General features: G+C 34.2%; 1 protein-coding gene across 1 annotated transcript in view; it reads left to right on the forward strand.

Annotated features, from left to right (window-relative positions):
- Thsd7b (thrombospondin type 1 domain containing 7B) overlaps positions 1–19,417 on the forward strand; it is a 715,164-nt gene that overhangs the window by 374,068 nt on the left and 321,679 nt on the right. The window contains 2 exon segments of the mRNA XM_047545870.1: positions 6,315–6,444; positions 9,629–9,732. Of these exon segments, the coding sequence (XP_047401826.1) occupies positions 6,315–6,444; positions 9,629–9,732 (234 nt within the window).

Genomic DNA, 19,417 nt, shown 5'->3' on the forward strand with positions numbered 1-19,417 from the left:
CAAACAATTCCTTGGTGAGACATCTGAAGACCCAGTGCTCAGATGGAATAATTTTAAAAACAACAGTGAGGTCTGCCTTTTCTATACTTAAAATGCAAACCTATGCATTTTAACGAGAAACAGACTTGCTATTTACTTACATTCACATGGGACTGGGGGTAAATGATTGTCTTTGTTAGGGTGGTCATGTGATTTTTCACACAGAGACATTTCTAAGAGTGAATGGAAGATCCATTAATATTTAAGCTGGGGTAATAGGCATTAACCAGGACTGCCCTGAGCAAACAGGGGTTTGATCACCCTATTCATTCCTGTCCATTAGATGAGAGGTTGACTGTAGGTACTAATGGTCTTGCAAATATAGTTTAATTTTCAAGAATATGGACTAAATCTTAGCCTCTCATGAGCTTCTTAGGTGAGTAGGGATGTGTAGGACATAGTTGAGACCCTGCTGTGAATAGATGCAGGCTTTGTCATGTTTATTTTCTCTTTTATAAAGTCAGAGGTAACTCAATTACTGGAATGTTTTTCCTACTATTTTTTTTTCTTTTTTCTTCCCTTCATTCAAAACTCAAATTACACTAGAGAAAATTCCCTATATCTGTCAATGTGTATTTGCTTCTCATTTAGTATCTCATGTAATCCTTTCAGCAAACCTAAGAACTACAAACTTTTTGTGGGCCTGTGTTATGGTTTTGATAAGTGGTCCCCCCCAAAGTTACTCTGTGGTACTATGCAAGAAAGTTTACAGGTGAAATGATTGGGTTTTGAGAGCTTTACCCTATTCAGTGAATTCATCCCTGAGAAGGAGGTAACTGTGGCAGATAGGGTGTGACTGGAGGAGGTAGGTCACTGGGGGTTGCCTTTAGGGTATGTATTTTCTCCCTGGAAAACAGAGCTCTCACTCTATTTCCTGATTGCCATGTCCTGAGCTGCTTTGTGTATCCACATACTTATGCCATGCTGTGCTGCCTCACCTCTAAGCCCAGAGCAATAGAGTTGGTCATCTATGGACTGACACCTCTGAACATGAACTCCAAATAAGCTTTTCCTCCTCTATGTTGTTCTTGTCAGTTATTTTGGTCACAGTGATACAAAATCTATTTTAGAGCCAGGGAAGCTGAGGCTTAGCAATGTTAAAGGAATTACCTGAATCCAACAGGTAGTGTTGCGGCTTCACACTGGGAGGTGTTTAATGCATGACCATTTATGTAATATAAATCTTAGTATATAATTGGTATCATCTTTTTAATTCAAGATCAATTAGAAGGGAATTACTAGCAGATTTTTTGTGCGTGCACAAATGTGCATATATGTTTTGAATGATGAACTGGATGTGTAAGAGGAAAGAAGAGAGCCAGACTATGAACTTAGAACAACAAGGTGATAAGACTGGAGGAATATTAGTGTCATAAAGCATAAGGAATCCCTGAGGTTTTTTAGTGATAAGGATATTTGAGAAAAAAGGAAAAGCCTTAGAGTCATATTTCAAATATCTACAGGTCCTTATTCTGCAGCTGGACAGTAACTGCCATGCACTGGTGATACATAATAGCCACTCGGCATCCTCCATCTACTTTGCTTGCCTCTGAGTCTCCTGCCATGTGTTCATCTCCAACTCTGCCTCTCCTATCAGCTGGTGCCTAGTTCACTGGTGCTCTATCAAGTACTAGCATTTTTTCTGTGCTCACATATTCAATCACTTGGAAACTTATAACCAATTCTCCAAAGCATTGATTAAGTAATCCTGGCAGTACAGTTCAACACTTTATTGTTGTAAAGTGTACTACTGTTCTAGTATGTTCTAGCTTACTTAATTGCAAATCACCCAAAGGGATTCTTCACATATTTCTTCCACTTTTGCCATTATCTTTCTAGGAAAGACTGGTGTAGACCTTCACAAAGAATCTGTAGCTATCCTTTAACGTTTGTATATCACTCACATATTTTCTATGTTAAATATGGTTCTTGATCTTTAAATTATAATCTTTTCTCAATTTACTTCTTTTGGACTACAATTAATAACTTAAGTTTCATTATACCTGATGACTTAGTGATAATAGAACATGCATAAATCAAAACTGAATTTAATTGAGTTGTTTATTAGTCATAATCATTCTTGAGCAATTGTTTATGTTTACAAGCAAGCACTTTAATATGTTGTTATTTTTCATAAGCCTAATGAGGTGGGAAGCATCACTCACAAAAACCTACAAATACTTTGTTTTTATTGACATTTAAGATTTCTGCAAAGAGGCACTGTTGAAGAATTGCTTAGAAAAGAAGCAGTATCTCTTTGGAATAACAGGAGCTATGATATGAACCCTTCCCCCTAACATGTTTCCTTACTATAAAGTCTCTTTTAATAGAATGATGTCTGCCTAGTGCAGTTTAATTTTTGTAAGGTGAGTCTGGACAATTATTGACCTCCTTCCACTGTCCATATTTGTATCTGTGAAATGGGAATAATAACAACAACAAAAATAGCAATCTCACAAGATGTTATAATAAAACAAGGCATCTTATGATTATTTGATTTTCACATATATATAAAACCATTATCTCATACCTAAAAAGTCACTATCACCTCTCTATGACTATTTCCCAGAAATCTTATGTGGTCAATGGAAGAGGGAGGCTTTGGGAGAGTCTCCTCTACTTTTGCTCATTCTCTCTTGCCTGGTTTCAAACCATGTTACTGAGGGCTACCTCAGGCATCTGCTTCTTTTGTTCCTTATTACCTCCTGAATTTCTGGAACTTTGTTCTCCTTTGACAAAACTACCACTCTCAAGCTGGCTTCAAAATAGAGGTGTACTGGGGAGACCGTCAATGCTCCAATCACATTGCTCCATTCCCAGTGTGCACATTACCTTCTCTTGCATTTGCCACAACATAGTGATGTGCACAGCAGATTCTGCTGTGGAAACCTGCAGCATTTATATCAAGATGTAGAGGGAAAATCCTTCAAAACTGAATACTGAATATGAACATTCCAAAGTTCAAGGGAAAAGTAATACACAAAAACATCTCTTAACAGGTATCTCATACATCTTGGTGTTTCCTTGTTTGGAGTACCTTTCTTAGTTCTCTCTCTTTAAAGACATGTGCAATGATTTCTTCGTTTGTCTACAATGAGTGGTTTTTTCCCTCTGGAGAATCTTACCTTTGTGCTAAGTATTTGTTTTACCATGGAATCTATCCTTCTCAACCTTGACCCGGACAACTGTAGGGCATGAAAATCAATGCAACTCTTTTACACAAACTTTGTTTTTGGACTTGTATTGAGTGTATTGTATGTGCGCGTGTGCATATGAAAGGGAGAAGCATTGATCCATGCTGTAGAGCTAGTCCCCTTTAGGTTTGCTATCCTAATATGAGGTGAAGGCAGCCCTTTCATTCTACTATCTTCAATCTTCACTTTATAATCTCCTAAAATAATATTTGGACAAACACACACACAAGCCCACTGACATGTATGCATTCTAAGTTAATTTGCAGAGTAAGTACAATGTAATTTGAATTAATTGGGAGAGGGGAAAAGACTTCTTCCCAGAGGCAAAATTATTTATAAATATTTCTCTACCCAAATGAAGATAGCTTTTTATGGTATCATGCAGAATTGTTTCACTTAACTTTTTTTAAATGCTTCTGTTTCTTTATACCTCACAGGGACTTCATTGTATTTTAGAAAAGGATAATTGTAGCATTCCCTCATTTTAATAGCAGCATCTCTCCTTTGACTATATTGGATGTCCTGGCAGGAAACAAGTGGCCCTTAAATGGGGCAATTGAGGAAAATTTAAAGAAGGTATGACTTACAATGGAGTGGAGATTACTAATGTAAATTACAGCAGGTGATGATTTAGTACCTGGGCTAGTGATAGATGGGAACCTGGAAGTCAATAGAGAAAAGTATAATTAGTGAAGCGAAAAGAAAGTAACTGGAGTGAAGTGCCATTTCATAGGAACTACAGCTTTTGATAGAGGTGGGAATGTAGTGGAATAAACATCCTGATCCCTCTCTCCTCGTTTCTTCTTTTTTCCTTTGATTGTGTGATCCTCTTCCCATTGGATAAACTCAACAGGAGCCAGTAGGCAAGTTGATCACTGACACAGTCCTTCTGTGGTTAGCTCACTAGGTATAGAGCAGGTTAAAGATGAACACCGAGGGGATTTGGAGAGCAAGTGGTAAAGATCCTGTGCACCTCCACTTCTGGTTCAAGGTCATGAAATGTACATGTGTGTCATTCTCCTGTCCTTCTCAAGAACTTGTGAAAATTATGTACCAAAAAATGATTTCAAAGTCTTAGTTCCTTTTTCAACAAAAAGGAGAGGTCCAACACTAGATGAGAGATCTAAACTTAAAGAAGACAGACCTTGATGGATAAAGACTAAAGAATAGTGACACTGATGGCAGGGAACCTGCAACCATGACCTAACCTAGCAGGAAGATGATGGCTTTGGGAGAGAAAGCCTGTGTACCCCGGAGGACTCCACAGTCTCAGGGTGGCTGGCCTGAGGGAAGACAGGAGCAAGGAGTAGGCTGAAAAACCATTATGGGTTAAAAACTTTAAATAACAGTAGAGGCAATAAAAATAGCTATGCAATTATAAAAAACTGAAAGGAGATACAAAGTAAATTCTCTTCAATTATAGCAGAAAGTCAATAGGTAATCTGTAAAGTTCATAAATTAAGAAATAATGACAGAGGTATATTACATATAGATTTGGAGATAACCATAGAACTAAATATAGAAATGGAGAGTTAAGTGTTCCCTCTGAGGAGGAAGACAAAGTAAGGGAGTTTGGATTTCAGGTCAGTTGTTTTTCATTGTAAGTCTTGTATTAATCATTTTTTAAAAACCATATGCATACATAATTTCATTAAATGCTTGTTTTCCTCCTTTTGTGTTGCTCCATTTAGTATACTACTTTTCTAGAAATTAACTTCTGAATAGGTTAGGCCCATTACCTGTCCCAAACCTACCAATTAACACAATGTTCTCCTGCACATCCCCCTTTCTCATTCTTTATAATTTTCACTATGCATTTTCCCACCCTCAGCCCTTCGTAGATATGCAGGCAAGTCATCTACACCAACCTTCTCTCTGAATGTACTTACGTCCCTTTCTCTGTAAATTCCTTACACTTCTGTGTCTCAGTGCCTCTTCTCAAACTGGATCCTTGGCCTGAAGTGGTTTCATCACATATATATGTATGTGTGTGTGTATATATATATATATATATATTTTTTTTTCCCCTATTCAGCTTTCAAAACACAGGATAAAATCTAACTCCTCAATGACCTATCTCTGGTTTCCAGAGTCATAAAGGATTGTTCTATCTTCTATACCCACATAACACCATATCACTGTTTGACACAGCTCATACTCTGTAGGCTTGTAACTAGTTATGTATACATTTGCCCCATTCTTCTTACAGTTTAAATTCTGTAGGTCAGAGAGTTGCATCTGCTTATCTAGTACATGCCACATATCTTGCATTTAGTAATTGAAGCATTTTCTAAACACTATGAAGATAGTTGACTTTTGTTGTTGATTCAGAAGACATCTAAAGATTGTGAAGTGATGCCCTAACACATAAATTGATCAGTTTTCTTTTTGAGGTGCTTGTTAATACTTCTACTTCTCAGAAAAACCTTGAAATGAACATTAATTTTTTCTTTACCAATTTTAGTGCATATTCCCTAAATTCCAATTCTATATACATACATATGTGTATATATATGTGTTTGTATATGTGTATATACATACTGGTTATGAGGTTATGACAATAAGAAATTTTGTGAACTAATATGTAATATAAATAAGTAGGCTACTAAATATTAATTTGTTAGGGGAATTTCTATTATATAAAGTAGCCTAAAGAGGGAAACACCTCATTAGAGGGAATAAATTAATAATAAAACCCAGAGCAGTTAGCTGTTGTTTGAGATTCAGGAGGGTTTCTGAAACCCCTCAGATCATGCCCTTGTATATCTTATGTCATTTGAAATGTAGATTCTAATTAATTGAAAATACATTAAAACAGTGGCAAGTCATATTTACATATTAGAATAACATATATTTGAAATTACAGTTGCTAATAGTGTGTCTGTGTCACAGATGTAAACTTGTGCATTAACCCTTAGTATTTGCTAATTCTTATTCCTTGGCTGTCTTTCCACATGTGCTTACTTCATCTCTGCCTCTGTATCTTTGTGCCTTTTACTCTTTCCCTGCTAATTACTATCTGGATTTTGGTCTGCATCAACATATAAAGGGCACTGTAATTTTATTTCTCCTTTATTTCAGGAAATGCTACAATAAAACAGTCTCGATACAGGATTATCATCCAAGAAGCAGCCAATGGAGGTCAAGAATGCCCAGATACCTTATATGAAGAGAGAGAGTGTGAAGATGTCTTATTGTGCCCCACATATCGGTAATTAGTTACCTTTTCAAATTATCTTTAAATCTAAGTATATATCCTACTGTTTTCTTGCATATAATATATGGTTGCTTAATGAAAAATAAGAGGAGGTAATGTATATTTTCGAATACTTCAGTGTTTTTTCCCTTTTAACTGAAATATATTTGAAAGGAGTAAAAGCTATTAGCATCTAATTAAAAGGGAAGAATCAAAACATGTGTGACTCCAAGTGAACTCTTAGATTTCTGTCACTTCTGCCGTCAATTTTAGGATCATGATCCGAAGAAATTCATGATGAGGTATTTCCTTGGGGGCAAACACCCCCCCCTACACACACACCAACCAACTACACACAAACAGAGGATGTAACATCTTTATTGTTTTCATCTTAAAATTTAATAAAAAATTAAGAACAAATTTATAGTCCTTTAATAATTATTTTAATCAAAATATTTTAGATTGTCAATTTTTATCACAATTTCAGAAACAACCAGTTAAAGTGTTTAATCTATGGAGAAAATATTTTTTTTTTAAAAAGGGAGAAAATCAAACTATGTAGTGGGAATGGGGGGGTATGAAAAATGGTGGAATGAGACAGATATCATTACCCTATGTACATGTATGATTACATGAATGGTATAAATCTACATCGTGCACAACCATAAAAACAAAATGATGTACCCCATTTATGCACAATGAATCAAAATGCAGTCTGTAAAAATAAAAAAAGGAAGAAAATTAGTATCTTTTAAGCTGTATTATGCTCCCTCTGTCTTCTCTTGGAAAATTGCTAGTTATTATTTACAATAACAATATCTCAGGCTTCTGTGTTGGGTCATAACCTTCCACTCTTTTTAACACTTGTATGTTTTAAATTTGAATCATTTCTTTAAAGTATTTTTGAATTAAATCCAATCACTGCTGGATTTTGCTGATTCGTGAAAACAACTCAGGTGTTAGCAATCATATGGTTCTGTCAGCATACTTAAAAATACTGTTAGCAAAGATGTTTAGAGTTTCTCCTGATTATCTGATAAACTATTTAAAGCTGTGAAATTCAAGGACTAATTTGTTTAGGAAAATGTAAGTTCTTTTCAGAGAAAGTCCTCACTTTTGATAAAGTTCAAGAGGGTCATTGAAGGAGTCCAAATAACTATCAGTTTCATCATGCTTTACTTCTATGCTTTTCATCTGGTGCCAATTTTGGGAGAATGTAAATAAGCACTGGGATCAGGCTCAGAGTACCATTTTTTCTTCAGTAACCACAGGGCCTTTGTGGAAACACTGTCAATATGTATCCTTTAGTGCCATGTTTAAATATTGAAACTTCTGAGGCTTGCAAAAGAGCTCTCAAGGAAGGTAGCCAAGTAACAAATTAGCCAAATCAAATATTATTAGACATTTTTATGAACCCAGGGCTATTATAATCAGATGTAATTCTAGAAACTATTAACAGGCCATTCTGTTGTCCACTCTCTTTACTATCTGGTTGCACTTTAATTTAACAACTTATGTTTGAACTAGTTTCTATTATTAACCTCCTGCCATTTCCTCTAGAAATCGGTTCCACTGTGTATGAACTGGATGATTGTACCATGTCTCCTGGTGGGTACTTCAAAGTGTGTCCAAGTTAACATAAATCTCTTCTCTTTATTGAAACATTCTTTAATTTTGAGCAATATGGTTCCACTTTAGATTTTGCTTTCCCCAACATTGGTATATTAGGAGAGACATTATCCTAAGCAGCAAGTTAAGGTAGTTCTTTATCTTCATCTTTCTTTTATTTATTTATTTATTTTTTATTTTTTTACAGAATGCATTTTGATTCATCTTTCTTTTTCACTCTATCAATATATCACATCTACATGTTTACCAAGTTAAAACAGAAGTGCCTATTTATTTGTCCTGTGAATTAGAGAATTTCTCAACACATTAAGTTAGCAAGAAAAGGGGAAAGAGCATGAGAACTTTATCCTTATATAGACCTTGCAATGGACTGCAACCAAGGGTCCATAGCTGAGTATTCAGGGACTCAGGACTGAGAACCGTCCTGTGCTGACTTGGGCAATCTCAAATTATCACTTAACCTCTCTGAACTCAAGTTTATCATCCTAAACCTGAAAGTTTAACATGGGAGTTCTGAAAATTCCTTCCTTCCCTTTCAGTCTATATAGCAAACTAATCTAGATTAAATGTGTACAGGGTGTGTTTTCGTTTAGCTATTACCTGATTTTTCCCCTAACTCCTTAGTTATTCCCATTATGGTGGCCACTTGAAGAATCATATTTTTACTTCATGTATCTATTTTTTTTTTAAGTAGCCCTCTTATCAAAGGTTGCTCATATTGAAAAAGCATTAAGATACACTAAGTAAAAGAACAGAATCTATGATAAGATTTATAGGGCTTGACTTTTCTGAAACATTGTGCAGTAACAGGTTTAAGGATTGAATTAACTGTGAGCCATATAAGTAGGAGTTTTATTAGCCTAATAAAGGGAAAAAAAGTGGAAAGCCAGGTGACTGTCTTAAAGACTATTTCCTCATAGGAAGAGAAATCTTGACATTTCAATAGAGGTTCATCCACTCCTCTCCCCTATGAGGAACTATCAATAGGATACTCCCCAGGGCCCCTCTTTACCTTTTATTCTATAACCTGTTGAGATGTTTGAGTTACTTCTGTGTCCTAGGAAGCACCACATAAAAAATTCTGAAGCAGAAGACTGAGTGTTGAAGGGTTTCCTCCTAGGGTTTCAGAGGTTCAAATTTAGATCCTTTAATGCTCCAGTAGGACATAGGGACTCTCTCTTTCTCTCTCTCTCTCTCTCTCTCTCTCTCTCTCTCTCTTTCTCATACACAGTTTCAAGTTTATAAGACACCCAATTGATCTGTGTTTCTAGTGCTTTTTGTTGCTACTTTTCCATATGAGTTAAGGTTTGTATGCAAAATATTCAAAATCTAAAAAATTGAATTACTGCATTAATCATGAATCTGGACATGGGAGCCTACATCATCCCTAGTGCTTCTTAGGGCTTATGGCATTAATGTCAAGTATATATTTTTTTTCAAGTACATTTTTATTGAATTATTATCTTTATGATTTTAGATTGCTAATCTATTTATTTCAAGTATTTCTATTGTATGTTTTTCATGGCGAAAATTCTAGAATTCCTTGTCCTCTTGCTCTTTGTAATCACAGGTGGAAACCACAGAAATGGAGTCCTTGTATCCTAGTGCCAGAGTCTATCAGGCAGGGAATAACCGGTACCAGTGAAGCCTGTGGAAAGGGGTTACAAACAAGAGGTAAGGAGGTTTTCTATTTACATGTAGTTTAAAATAGTTTTTTTTTTTTCTTTCTGTATAATTTAAAATCATGTTCTCTTATAATGAGTAAGTCCATCTCACATTATCATTCAGTTATCAGGATAACATGAAAATATTTACAGAAAGCAAAATCTCCAAAAGTTTACCCTCAATACATCTTGTCTCCAGAGGCAACTAGAAGATTACTTGAGTAATATGAGCAAAACAGGAAAATTGGGTATACTAGAAGAGAATCCATTCAAGGGGTGAAATGGAAGGGAAGTCCTAGAACCAAAGTGGTCTCACACCTAGAGAGTAGCTAATGTTGGTAGGAACAAAAGACCTATAAAGTGTCAGGATGGAAATATTAAAATAAAAAATGGACAGAATAGATAATTTGTCATGTTTGACCTGGAAAACTGCATGAGAAACATTACACATGTGTAAAAACACCCACATTTAAGAAAGGTTTGCAAATAAAATGTGAAGGAACTCCAGGAAATACAAAAAGTTGTAGGTGCCAGGTATAGTTACAATCCAAATCTTCAGCTCTCTTGCAAACAGTGTCATAAAGACAAAACCCGAAGTATGTATGCAAGCAAAAATTGATTCATCAATATTGACAGTTTGATGGCAGGGCTTGGGAAGAACTCTAAGAAGACATCAATAGAAAATATCTTAAATAGGGAATTAATAGATGGAAATATATTCATATTTGCATAAGTAAGAAATATACATCAAAGGAAAGTGTAAAAGGGTCTAAAATAATTGATTTGAGATAGGGACTTGGGTAATTATTTTTCACCATTATGCAAATTTGAATGCTATGTATATGTATTACTTAGACAAAAATATACTTTAAATGGTGATTTATTTCATGTACTAAGTGGTTATGTAAGTGAATACATCACAAAAGGCTGGAGAAACTAAGTCCAGGAAGAAACATTCCACTAGAGGAGAAACGAGGCAAGAAAGGAGAACTTATGTGCTTTATACTACGGAGAACTTTCTGCTGTGTTCATTTCTTGCTTGTTCTCACAAATAGGGTCTTGGTTTTGCATGTATATTTGTAGGTTGAATTGTGGATCCCAAAATATATATTTATATCTTACCCCCTGTAACCTGAGTATGTGGCTATACTTTGAAAAAAAGATCCATGTAGATATAATTAAAAATAGGAAAGGTTGATACAATCAAAGAGTGCTATATGCATTATGAAAATGTCATAGTGAAACACGGTATTTTATACAATTAAGATGTGCTGTGAAAGAAGAATGAAGGAACTTTAGATTATGTAGAAGGAAATGAGGGGGGTATGCAAAATGGTGGAATGAGACAGACATCATTACCCTCTGTACATGTATGATTACACGAATGGTATGAATCTACATTGTGCACAACCATAGAAATGAAATGATTTACCCCATTTGTGTACAATAAATCAAAATGCAGTCCGTAAAAAATTTTAAAAAATTTAAAAATTTAAAAATGTGCTAATTATAATATAAAGTAAGAATCTGATGATAAGATTATCCTGGACTTTAAATCCAATGATGTGTTCCTATAAGACAGGGAAGACAAGGAATATTGGAATGATGTAGCCAGAAGCCAAAGACCATCTGGTTCTACCAGCAGCTGGAACATTCAAGGAGGGATTCTTCCCTGCAGCCTTTATAGGTTGTGTAGCCCTGCTGATACCTTGATTTTGGACACTTGGTTTCCAGAGTGTGATAGAGTATATTTTCCTGTTTTCAGCTACCAGTATGTGGTAGTTTTTTATGGCTATCCTAGGAAACTAACAGTGTTATTGTTGTTGTTGTTGTTAACTTGTCTATGGTTATCACTACAAGGGATCTTATAAATGGGAATTCTTTGAGGTTTGGATTATTATTGGGCTCCCCTAGAAAGTGTGTTTCTTCTGTATACTCACATAGAATACATATCTATCAGGAAAAAAAATCTAAAAATTGATTTTCTCTTTGAGGATCCTTTGTGGAAGAACATGAACTCAGACCATGTAGTCATAAGAAAATCAGTTTGAGGTTGTAAATTCTCAAGAAACATTCTTTTTTTTTTTTTTTTTTGTCATCCAATGCAAAGATTTGAATTGCCAATGTACTCGCTGGGACCTTTTGCTAGGCAAGTTTATTTCTATCCAGTTTACCTTTAAACTCTGAGGACTAACTTTGTGATCATTATTTCTTGTGTGGGCCTTAAAAAGAGTCCCTATTTTTACCTATGTGCATTATGAAGCCATAAACATGGAAAGTTGGATCTATACGGTTTAATTGAAACTTTCATGACAAAAGTTGTCTTTCTTGCTTACCTTGTAGGGTCTCATCCTTTCGTTTTATTTTGGTCTTTATTGATTCTTTTCTTTCCAACAAACCTAGCAATAAATTTAGAAGATATGTATTTTATCCAATGCTTGTATCTTTTTCATTTGGAAGGATTGTTTACATGGCTAACTTGTTTAATTGGTACATAGTTAAGAATTCATTTGTATAATACTCTTCTAGTTAAGAAAGAAGAAGAAAAAAAGAAAGCAAAATAGCATGTAGAATTACAGCTATGGCTAAAAGTTTCTGTCATCTCCAAGGAGATGGTCATCTTGAGTTGTACTGCCCCATCATCCTTCATGGAGAACCAGGTATTCCTTCTGCTGGGTTTCTTGTGCTTAATCTGAATAAAGAAAGAATGGTTGTTCAGCTTTATGGAAAAGCAAAGTGTAAAGAGAAGAAACATACATATTCTAAACTTTAAAGAAATTGCTCTTACAAGGGTCATACTTCAGTATTGAAACAAGAGGGAAAAAGTGAAGATGCTGGCATTCCTAGAAGCGTGAACTAATCTCTAGACAAGTTCTTTTTATTATCCAAAGTCACTGCTTTAAAACTGGTTTAATAAGACTTCTGAGTATTTTTCTTTTGGACAATACTTTCATCTCATTTATCAGCTTGTGAGTACTCTCTATCAGCATAAAGACTCAACATGTGGCACTGGAATGGAGACACAGTAGGTACTGGAGATGAAAGGTGTCTTGTCAGCAATAGCCTGGACTTTCTGCATTCTTTGGGGTTACTTTCATTGAATAATGTTATGTGGACCAGAGGAGGTAGATCTCTAATCACTGTCAAATCTTTTGTTCTTTCATAATTAGTTTTTGTCACAGTGAGAAACTTAGTCTTCTTACATAATTGTTTTGATGGAATCTGTGTTTTTCTTCACGAAGAGTATCTTTTAAATGAAAGTATTTTCCATTTTAAAAAATAAGCAAAATAATTCAATATCAGATTAAGTTCTGTGATACCTTTCTTTAAAATAGGGTGGAGTAAGATATAGGAAGAGGTTAAAAAACAGGATAGTCTAAAGTCTTAATAGTATAGCAATTGAATACCTTGTGTCCAAAAATGTAAATACATATGAAATACATATTTGTTTGTCTCCCATTTTAGCAAGGTGTGCTTTATTTCACACTTTTTCATAATGTAATTTCTAAGTTTTTAATATGTGATTGAATCTGTAAGAATTGATTCATCTAATTTGTCAAGATTATATAAATTATGTAAACTGTGTATTCTTAAACAGAAGCGTGTAAGTGCATGACATGAACAAAATCCAAAGGAAACAATTCATATTGTATGTCTGAGTACTGTATTTTACTGACTGAAAATGTTTCTTCTTAAGTGGTGTTGTCATCATATAGAGAGATGAAGAAGCTAAACCATCAGCTCACTAGCCAAATCTGTCTGGAAAACAAAGAAATATAGCAAAAAAACACACACTTTCAAATAAAGAAATCATCCCAACCTGTCAATAAAATGTCCAAACCCTCAATTAGTGTGCTAGCTTTCTACCACAGTGACAAAGTACCTTAGATAATCAACTTAAAGAAGTAATTATTTCAGCACAGTCTTAAAGGTTTCATCCACTACTACTAACTACTACTACTACTACTACTACTACTAGTACTACTGCTACTACTAGAAATGACCTACATTAGCTGTGGAATATGGGCATCTTCAGCAGGGAATGGGGAACAACTGCAATCTACCCCTAGACCCCTCTGCCAATGTCACTTTCTTAAAAGAGCAAAGACATCTTGCAGTATCTTTCTTTTGTTATTTAAAGAAAGAAGGACATGTCCCCACCTCCCAGATCAACATATTGAAATTTCTGATCTAGGTAACAAGAAAATAATTATCTGAATATATCATTATCAATAACTTTTGTGAGGGCAGTTTTTAATGTTTTAATGCTCCACATTCAATAACCAGTACTTCCTTTTTCCTCCCTTTCCTCCTTTCCCCGGTTTCCCTTCCTGTCCTCTTCTACTCTTCCTTCTGTTTATTTACAGTCTGTTTTTAAGTTGGTGCTTTACAGATATACAAAAAGGCAAAATTTACTGTGGTATATTCACATATGCACATAGTATAATTTGGTCAAATTTCATTCTGTTCTTCTACCTTTTCCAATCCAGCCTCTCTACCCCTCTATCCCCTTCTTCTTCTCCACTGCTTTCCTTTCTATTTTCTTGGGATCCCCCTGTCATTCTTTTTCTATTAGTTTGTTCTGGCCTCTGTATATTAGAGAAAATATCTGACCCTTGACTTTATTTCACTTAGCATGATGTTCTCCAGTTCCATCCGTTTGCCAGAGAATGCCATAATTTCATTCTCTTTATGGTTCAGTAAAACTCCATTGTGTATATATACTACATTTTATTTATCCATTAATTTGTTGAGGGGCACATAGTTTTATTCCACAGTTTAGCTATTGTGAGTTGCACTGCTGTAAACATTGATGCACCTGTATCACTATAGGATGCTACTTTTAGATCTTTAGGATAAATACCAAGGAGTGAGATTACAGGGTCATATGGTGATTCCTTTTCTAGTCTTTTTGGAATCCCATACTGCCTTCCAAAGTGATCATACTTATAATTTGTAGTCCCACCAACAATTAATGAGTAACTGTCACCACGTCCTTACCAGCATTCACTGTTATTTGTATTCTTGATGATTCCCATTCTAGGTGGAGTGTGATGAAATCTAAATGTAATAGTAATTTGTGTTTCCCTGATTGCTAGGAATGTTGAACATTTTTTCCATATATTCATTGGCCATTTTGTATTTCTTCTTTTTATAAGTGTTTAGTTATTTTGCCCATTTGATGACTGGATTATTTGTTTCTGTTTGTTTTGTTTTGGTGTTCAATTTTTTGAGTTCATTGCATATTCTGCATAATTATCCCCTATCAGAGGAGCAACTGGCAAAGATCTCCCTTCTGTAGGTTCTGTCTTCATGCTTTTAATCATTTCCTTTCCTATGCAGATTTTTAATTTTATGTGGCCCCACTTATTGATTCTTGGTTTTATTTCTTGAGCTTTAGGGATCTTGTTAAGGAAGTGGCTGTACCAATATGTTGGAGTGTTGAACTTTGGTTTTCTTGTTCAACTGAAAATTTTCTGGCTAAATTCCTAGGTATTTGATCCATTTTGAGTTGACTTTTGTGTAGGGTGAAATATAGAGGTCTAGTTTTATGAATAAGTATATTCATTTTTCTCAATATCATTTGTTTAAAATGGTCTCTTTTCTCCAACGTGTGTTTTTGGCATCTTTTGAGTATTGAGTGGCTTTCTCTATGTGAACTTGTCTTTGTTTCTTCTATTCTGTTTTATTGGTCTTCATGTCTGTTTTGGTGTCATTATGATGCTGTTTTTGTTATTACATCACTATAGTATAATTTGAGATCAGGTATTGTGATATCTCCAGCATTACTCTTCTTGCTTAAGATTGCATTGGTGATTCCAGATCTTTTTTACTTGCAAATGAATTTTAGAACTGTTTTTGTTTTTTTGTTCATTTGTTTGTTTTTTTTCTGTGAAGAATGTCTTTGATATTTTGATGGGGATTGCATTGACTCTATGTAACATTTTTGGTAGTATGACCATTTTGACAATATGAATTCTGTCTATTCAAGAACACAGGAGGTCTTTTCATATTCTAAATTCTTCATTTTCTTTCTTCAGTGTTCTATAGTTTTCATTGTGAAGAACTTTTGCCTCCTTGGTTAGGTTAATCCCCAGGTATTATTTTATATTATTGTTAACAGAATAGTTTTCCTGATTTATTTTTCAAAACATTCATTATTAGAGTATAGGGAAGCTTTTTTATTTATGTATAAGGATCTTGTATCCTGCTAGTTTGCTAAATTTGTTTGTCAGCTCTAGACACCTTCCAGTAGAGTTTTTGGCTCTTTCATAGAATCATGTCATCATCAGGGATAATTTGACCTCTTCCTTTCCCATTTATATTCCTTAATTTCCTTTTCTTGCATGATTGCTCTGGCTAGAATTTTAAGAACTATGTTGAATAGAAGTAGTGAGAGTTGACATTCTTGTTTTGCTCCAGATTTTAGAAAAAATGCTTTCAGTTTTTCTCCATTTAATATGATATTGACCTTAGGTTTGTCATATATGGCCTTTATAATGTTGAAATAAGTTCCTTCTATACCTAGTTTCTCTAGCATTTTAAACATTAATGGATGCTGGCTCTTGTCACATCTTCTTCTACATATATTGAAGTAATCCTGTGATTCTTTTCCTTAACTCTATGTGGTGAATTACATTTGTTAAGTTTTGTATGTTGAACCAGTCTTGTAAGTCTGAAATGAAACCCACTTGATCATGGTGCACTGTCTTCTTAATGTGTTTTTGAATGTGGTTTGCCAATGTGTTATTAAGGGTTTTTGTGTCTGTTCACCAGGGATATGGTTTTGAAGTTTTCTCTTTTAATGTGTGATTGTCTGGTTTTGGTATCAGTGTGATACTGGCTTCATAGAATAAATTTCACAGTGTTCCCTTCCTTTCAATGTCATGCAATAATTTGAGGAGGATTAGTTTTAGTTCTTTTGAGATTTGGTAGAACTCATCTGAGAATTCACCTGGTCCTGGACTTTGGTTGGTTTGAAGGCGTTTAATTGCTACTTCAATTGTATTGCTTGACATTGATGTTTAGGTTTTCTATGTCCTTATGGTTCAATTTGGATGTCATGTGTGTCTAGAAATTTGTCAATACCTTCTAGATTTTCTATTTCATTGCAGTATAAATTTCTAATGATCCTCTGGATTTTAGAAGTGTCTGTGGTGATATTCCCCTTTTTGTCTTCAATTTTGTTGATCTAGGTCTTCTCTTTCTTTTGTTTAGTTCATCTAAGAATTTATCATTTAGTTTATGTTTTCAAAGAACTAATTCTTTGTTGCATTGATTCTTTTCAGATCTGATCTTAATTATTTCCTATCTTCTATTTATTTTTGAAATAAGTTTATTCTTTTTCTGAGGCCTTGAGGTATAACATTAGTTTATTTGTTTGAGATATTTCAGTTCTATTTTTTTAATGTGGGAAACTCAATACTTAATCTTTCCTCTAAGAACTGCTTTCAAATTGTCCCATAGATTTTGATATGTTGTTCCTCTGGACATACTTGTTTCTAATAATTTGTTGATTTCTCCCCTGATTTCATCTATGGTCAATTCCTCATTCAGAAATGCATTATTTAATCTCCAGGTATTAAAGGGATTTCTGTTTTTTATCTTGTTGATTTCTAATTTCAGTCCATTATGATATGATAAGATGCAAGGATTCTCTCCATTACTTTGTAATTGCTAAGTCTTGTTTTCTTTTCTAAAATATGATCTATTTTAGGGAAGGTTTCATGTGCTGCAGCGAAGAAAGTGAATTCAGTTGTTGACAGATGTAATATTATATAGGTGTCTGTTAGATTCTTATGATTAATGGTATTTTATTAGTTCTGAAGACTCTTTACTTAGTTTATGTGTGATGACCTATCTAATGATGAGAGATATGTCAAAATCATCCAGTATTATTATATTAGAGTTGATTCGATTCTTTATACTGAGAAGTATACTTTGTATATGTAGGAGTACTAACATTTGGGGAATAAATATTTATAATCATTATATCCTGTTGTTGGATAATTCCCTTAACCAGTATACAAAGTGACCTTTTATTGTCTCTTCTGATTAATTTTGCCTTGAAGTCAACTTTGTCTGAAATGAGAGTGAATACCTTCACTTGCTTTCTATCTCCATTTCCATGTTATAACTTATTCCATCATTTTAGCTTCAGCCTATGAATGGGTTTGCCTGTAAGATGACTCTCTTGTAAACAACATATGATGGGGTATTATCTTTAAATCTGTTTTTCAGATCTATGTCTTTTTTATTGGAGACTTTAGACCATTTACAGTGTTATTTGAGATGGTTTTTATTTCTTGACATTTTGATTTATTCCTAATGCTTAATTTGTACTTAATCCCCTGTTAATTATATTTCTAGTACTATTTCTTCATATGTTGACTCAGATATTTCTTTTCTTCTGCATGCAATTATTCATTGAGTATATTTTGTAGTGCATGCTAGTGGTTATTAATTCTTTTACTTTGTAATTACCTTGGAAGTTTTTTTATTTCATCTTCCATTCCAAAGAATAGTTTTGCTAGACATAGTAATCTTTGTTACCACCTATTTTCTTTCAGGGCTTGGTATATATTATTCCAAGCCCTCCTGATTTTAAATTTCAGTTGGAGAAATCCACTGAAATTCTAGATGAGTTACTTCTAAAAATGACCTGCCATTTTTCTCTGGCAGCTTTTAAAATTCTATCCTCATTCGATATATTAAGTATTTTAATTATAATGTGTCTTAGGATATTTTTTAATCTTTCCTATTTGAGTTTCTAAATGCCTCTTATATTTGAGTTTTCATCTCATTCATTCATTTTAATTTTTTTCTGATATTTTTTATTGGAATTGTTGAACATTCCTTTACTTTGTTTTTCAGTGCCTTCATCTGCAACAGAGATTCTTACATTTGATCTCTTAACATTATCCCAAATTTCTTGAATCTTCTGGTCATGGATTTAAAAAATTATTTCCTTATCATTGACTTTATTTTCAAGATTATATTCTTTGTCCTTGAGACCTGAGAATCTGTCTTCCATGTGGTTTAACTTATTGATGATGCTTTCAACTGAATTTTTAATGTGATGCATTGGGTCTTTAATTTCCAGGATTTCTGTTTGTTTCTTTTTCAGAATCTGTAGCTCTCTATTGAAAAGATCTTTCCCTTCCTTTTAAGTTCATTCCTCATCCTCTTTTAACTCATTGAAAAATGTAATTTTTAACTTTGTAAATTCTTTCTCCAACTTTTCTTCTACTGTGGTGTTGATGGAATCAATTGCTAAAGTTTTATGGGCTGTTTGGAGTGGTTTGTAATCTTGCTTTTCATATTGTTTGTATATCTGCCCATCTTCTGGGATGATAACTACTTCTACTTTTATGCAAAGGACTGTTTAGTGAACTTCTTTCTCTTAAGTTCCCCAGCTGGGCAAATATCCAGGTATTGATACTCCCACTCAACATGTATCCTCAACTGTTACCAGTATCAGCACCACTTTGAGAGAAAATACTAAACTCTGTTAACTGTAATCACTTCAGAGCACTGCCACATACCAATAAATCTTAGGGATAAAGCTCGTTGATAATTGTTCTCTACAGTTCTTCTAATCTGTGTATAAAATTATGATAATGTCCTGGGATAGACTGAAAAATTAGTTAAAAATCCTACCTGAGTCAGGGTTTAAGACCAAGGAATTCTGTCCT

This window comes from Sciurus carolinensis, chromosome 3 (genome assembly GCF_902686445.1).
Source record: "Sciurus carolinensis chromosome 3, mSciCar1.2, whole genome shotgun sequence".
NCBI lineage: Eukaryota > Metazoa > Chordata > Mammalia > Rodentia > Sciuridae > Sciurus > Sciurus carolinensis.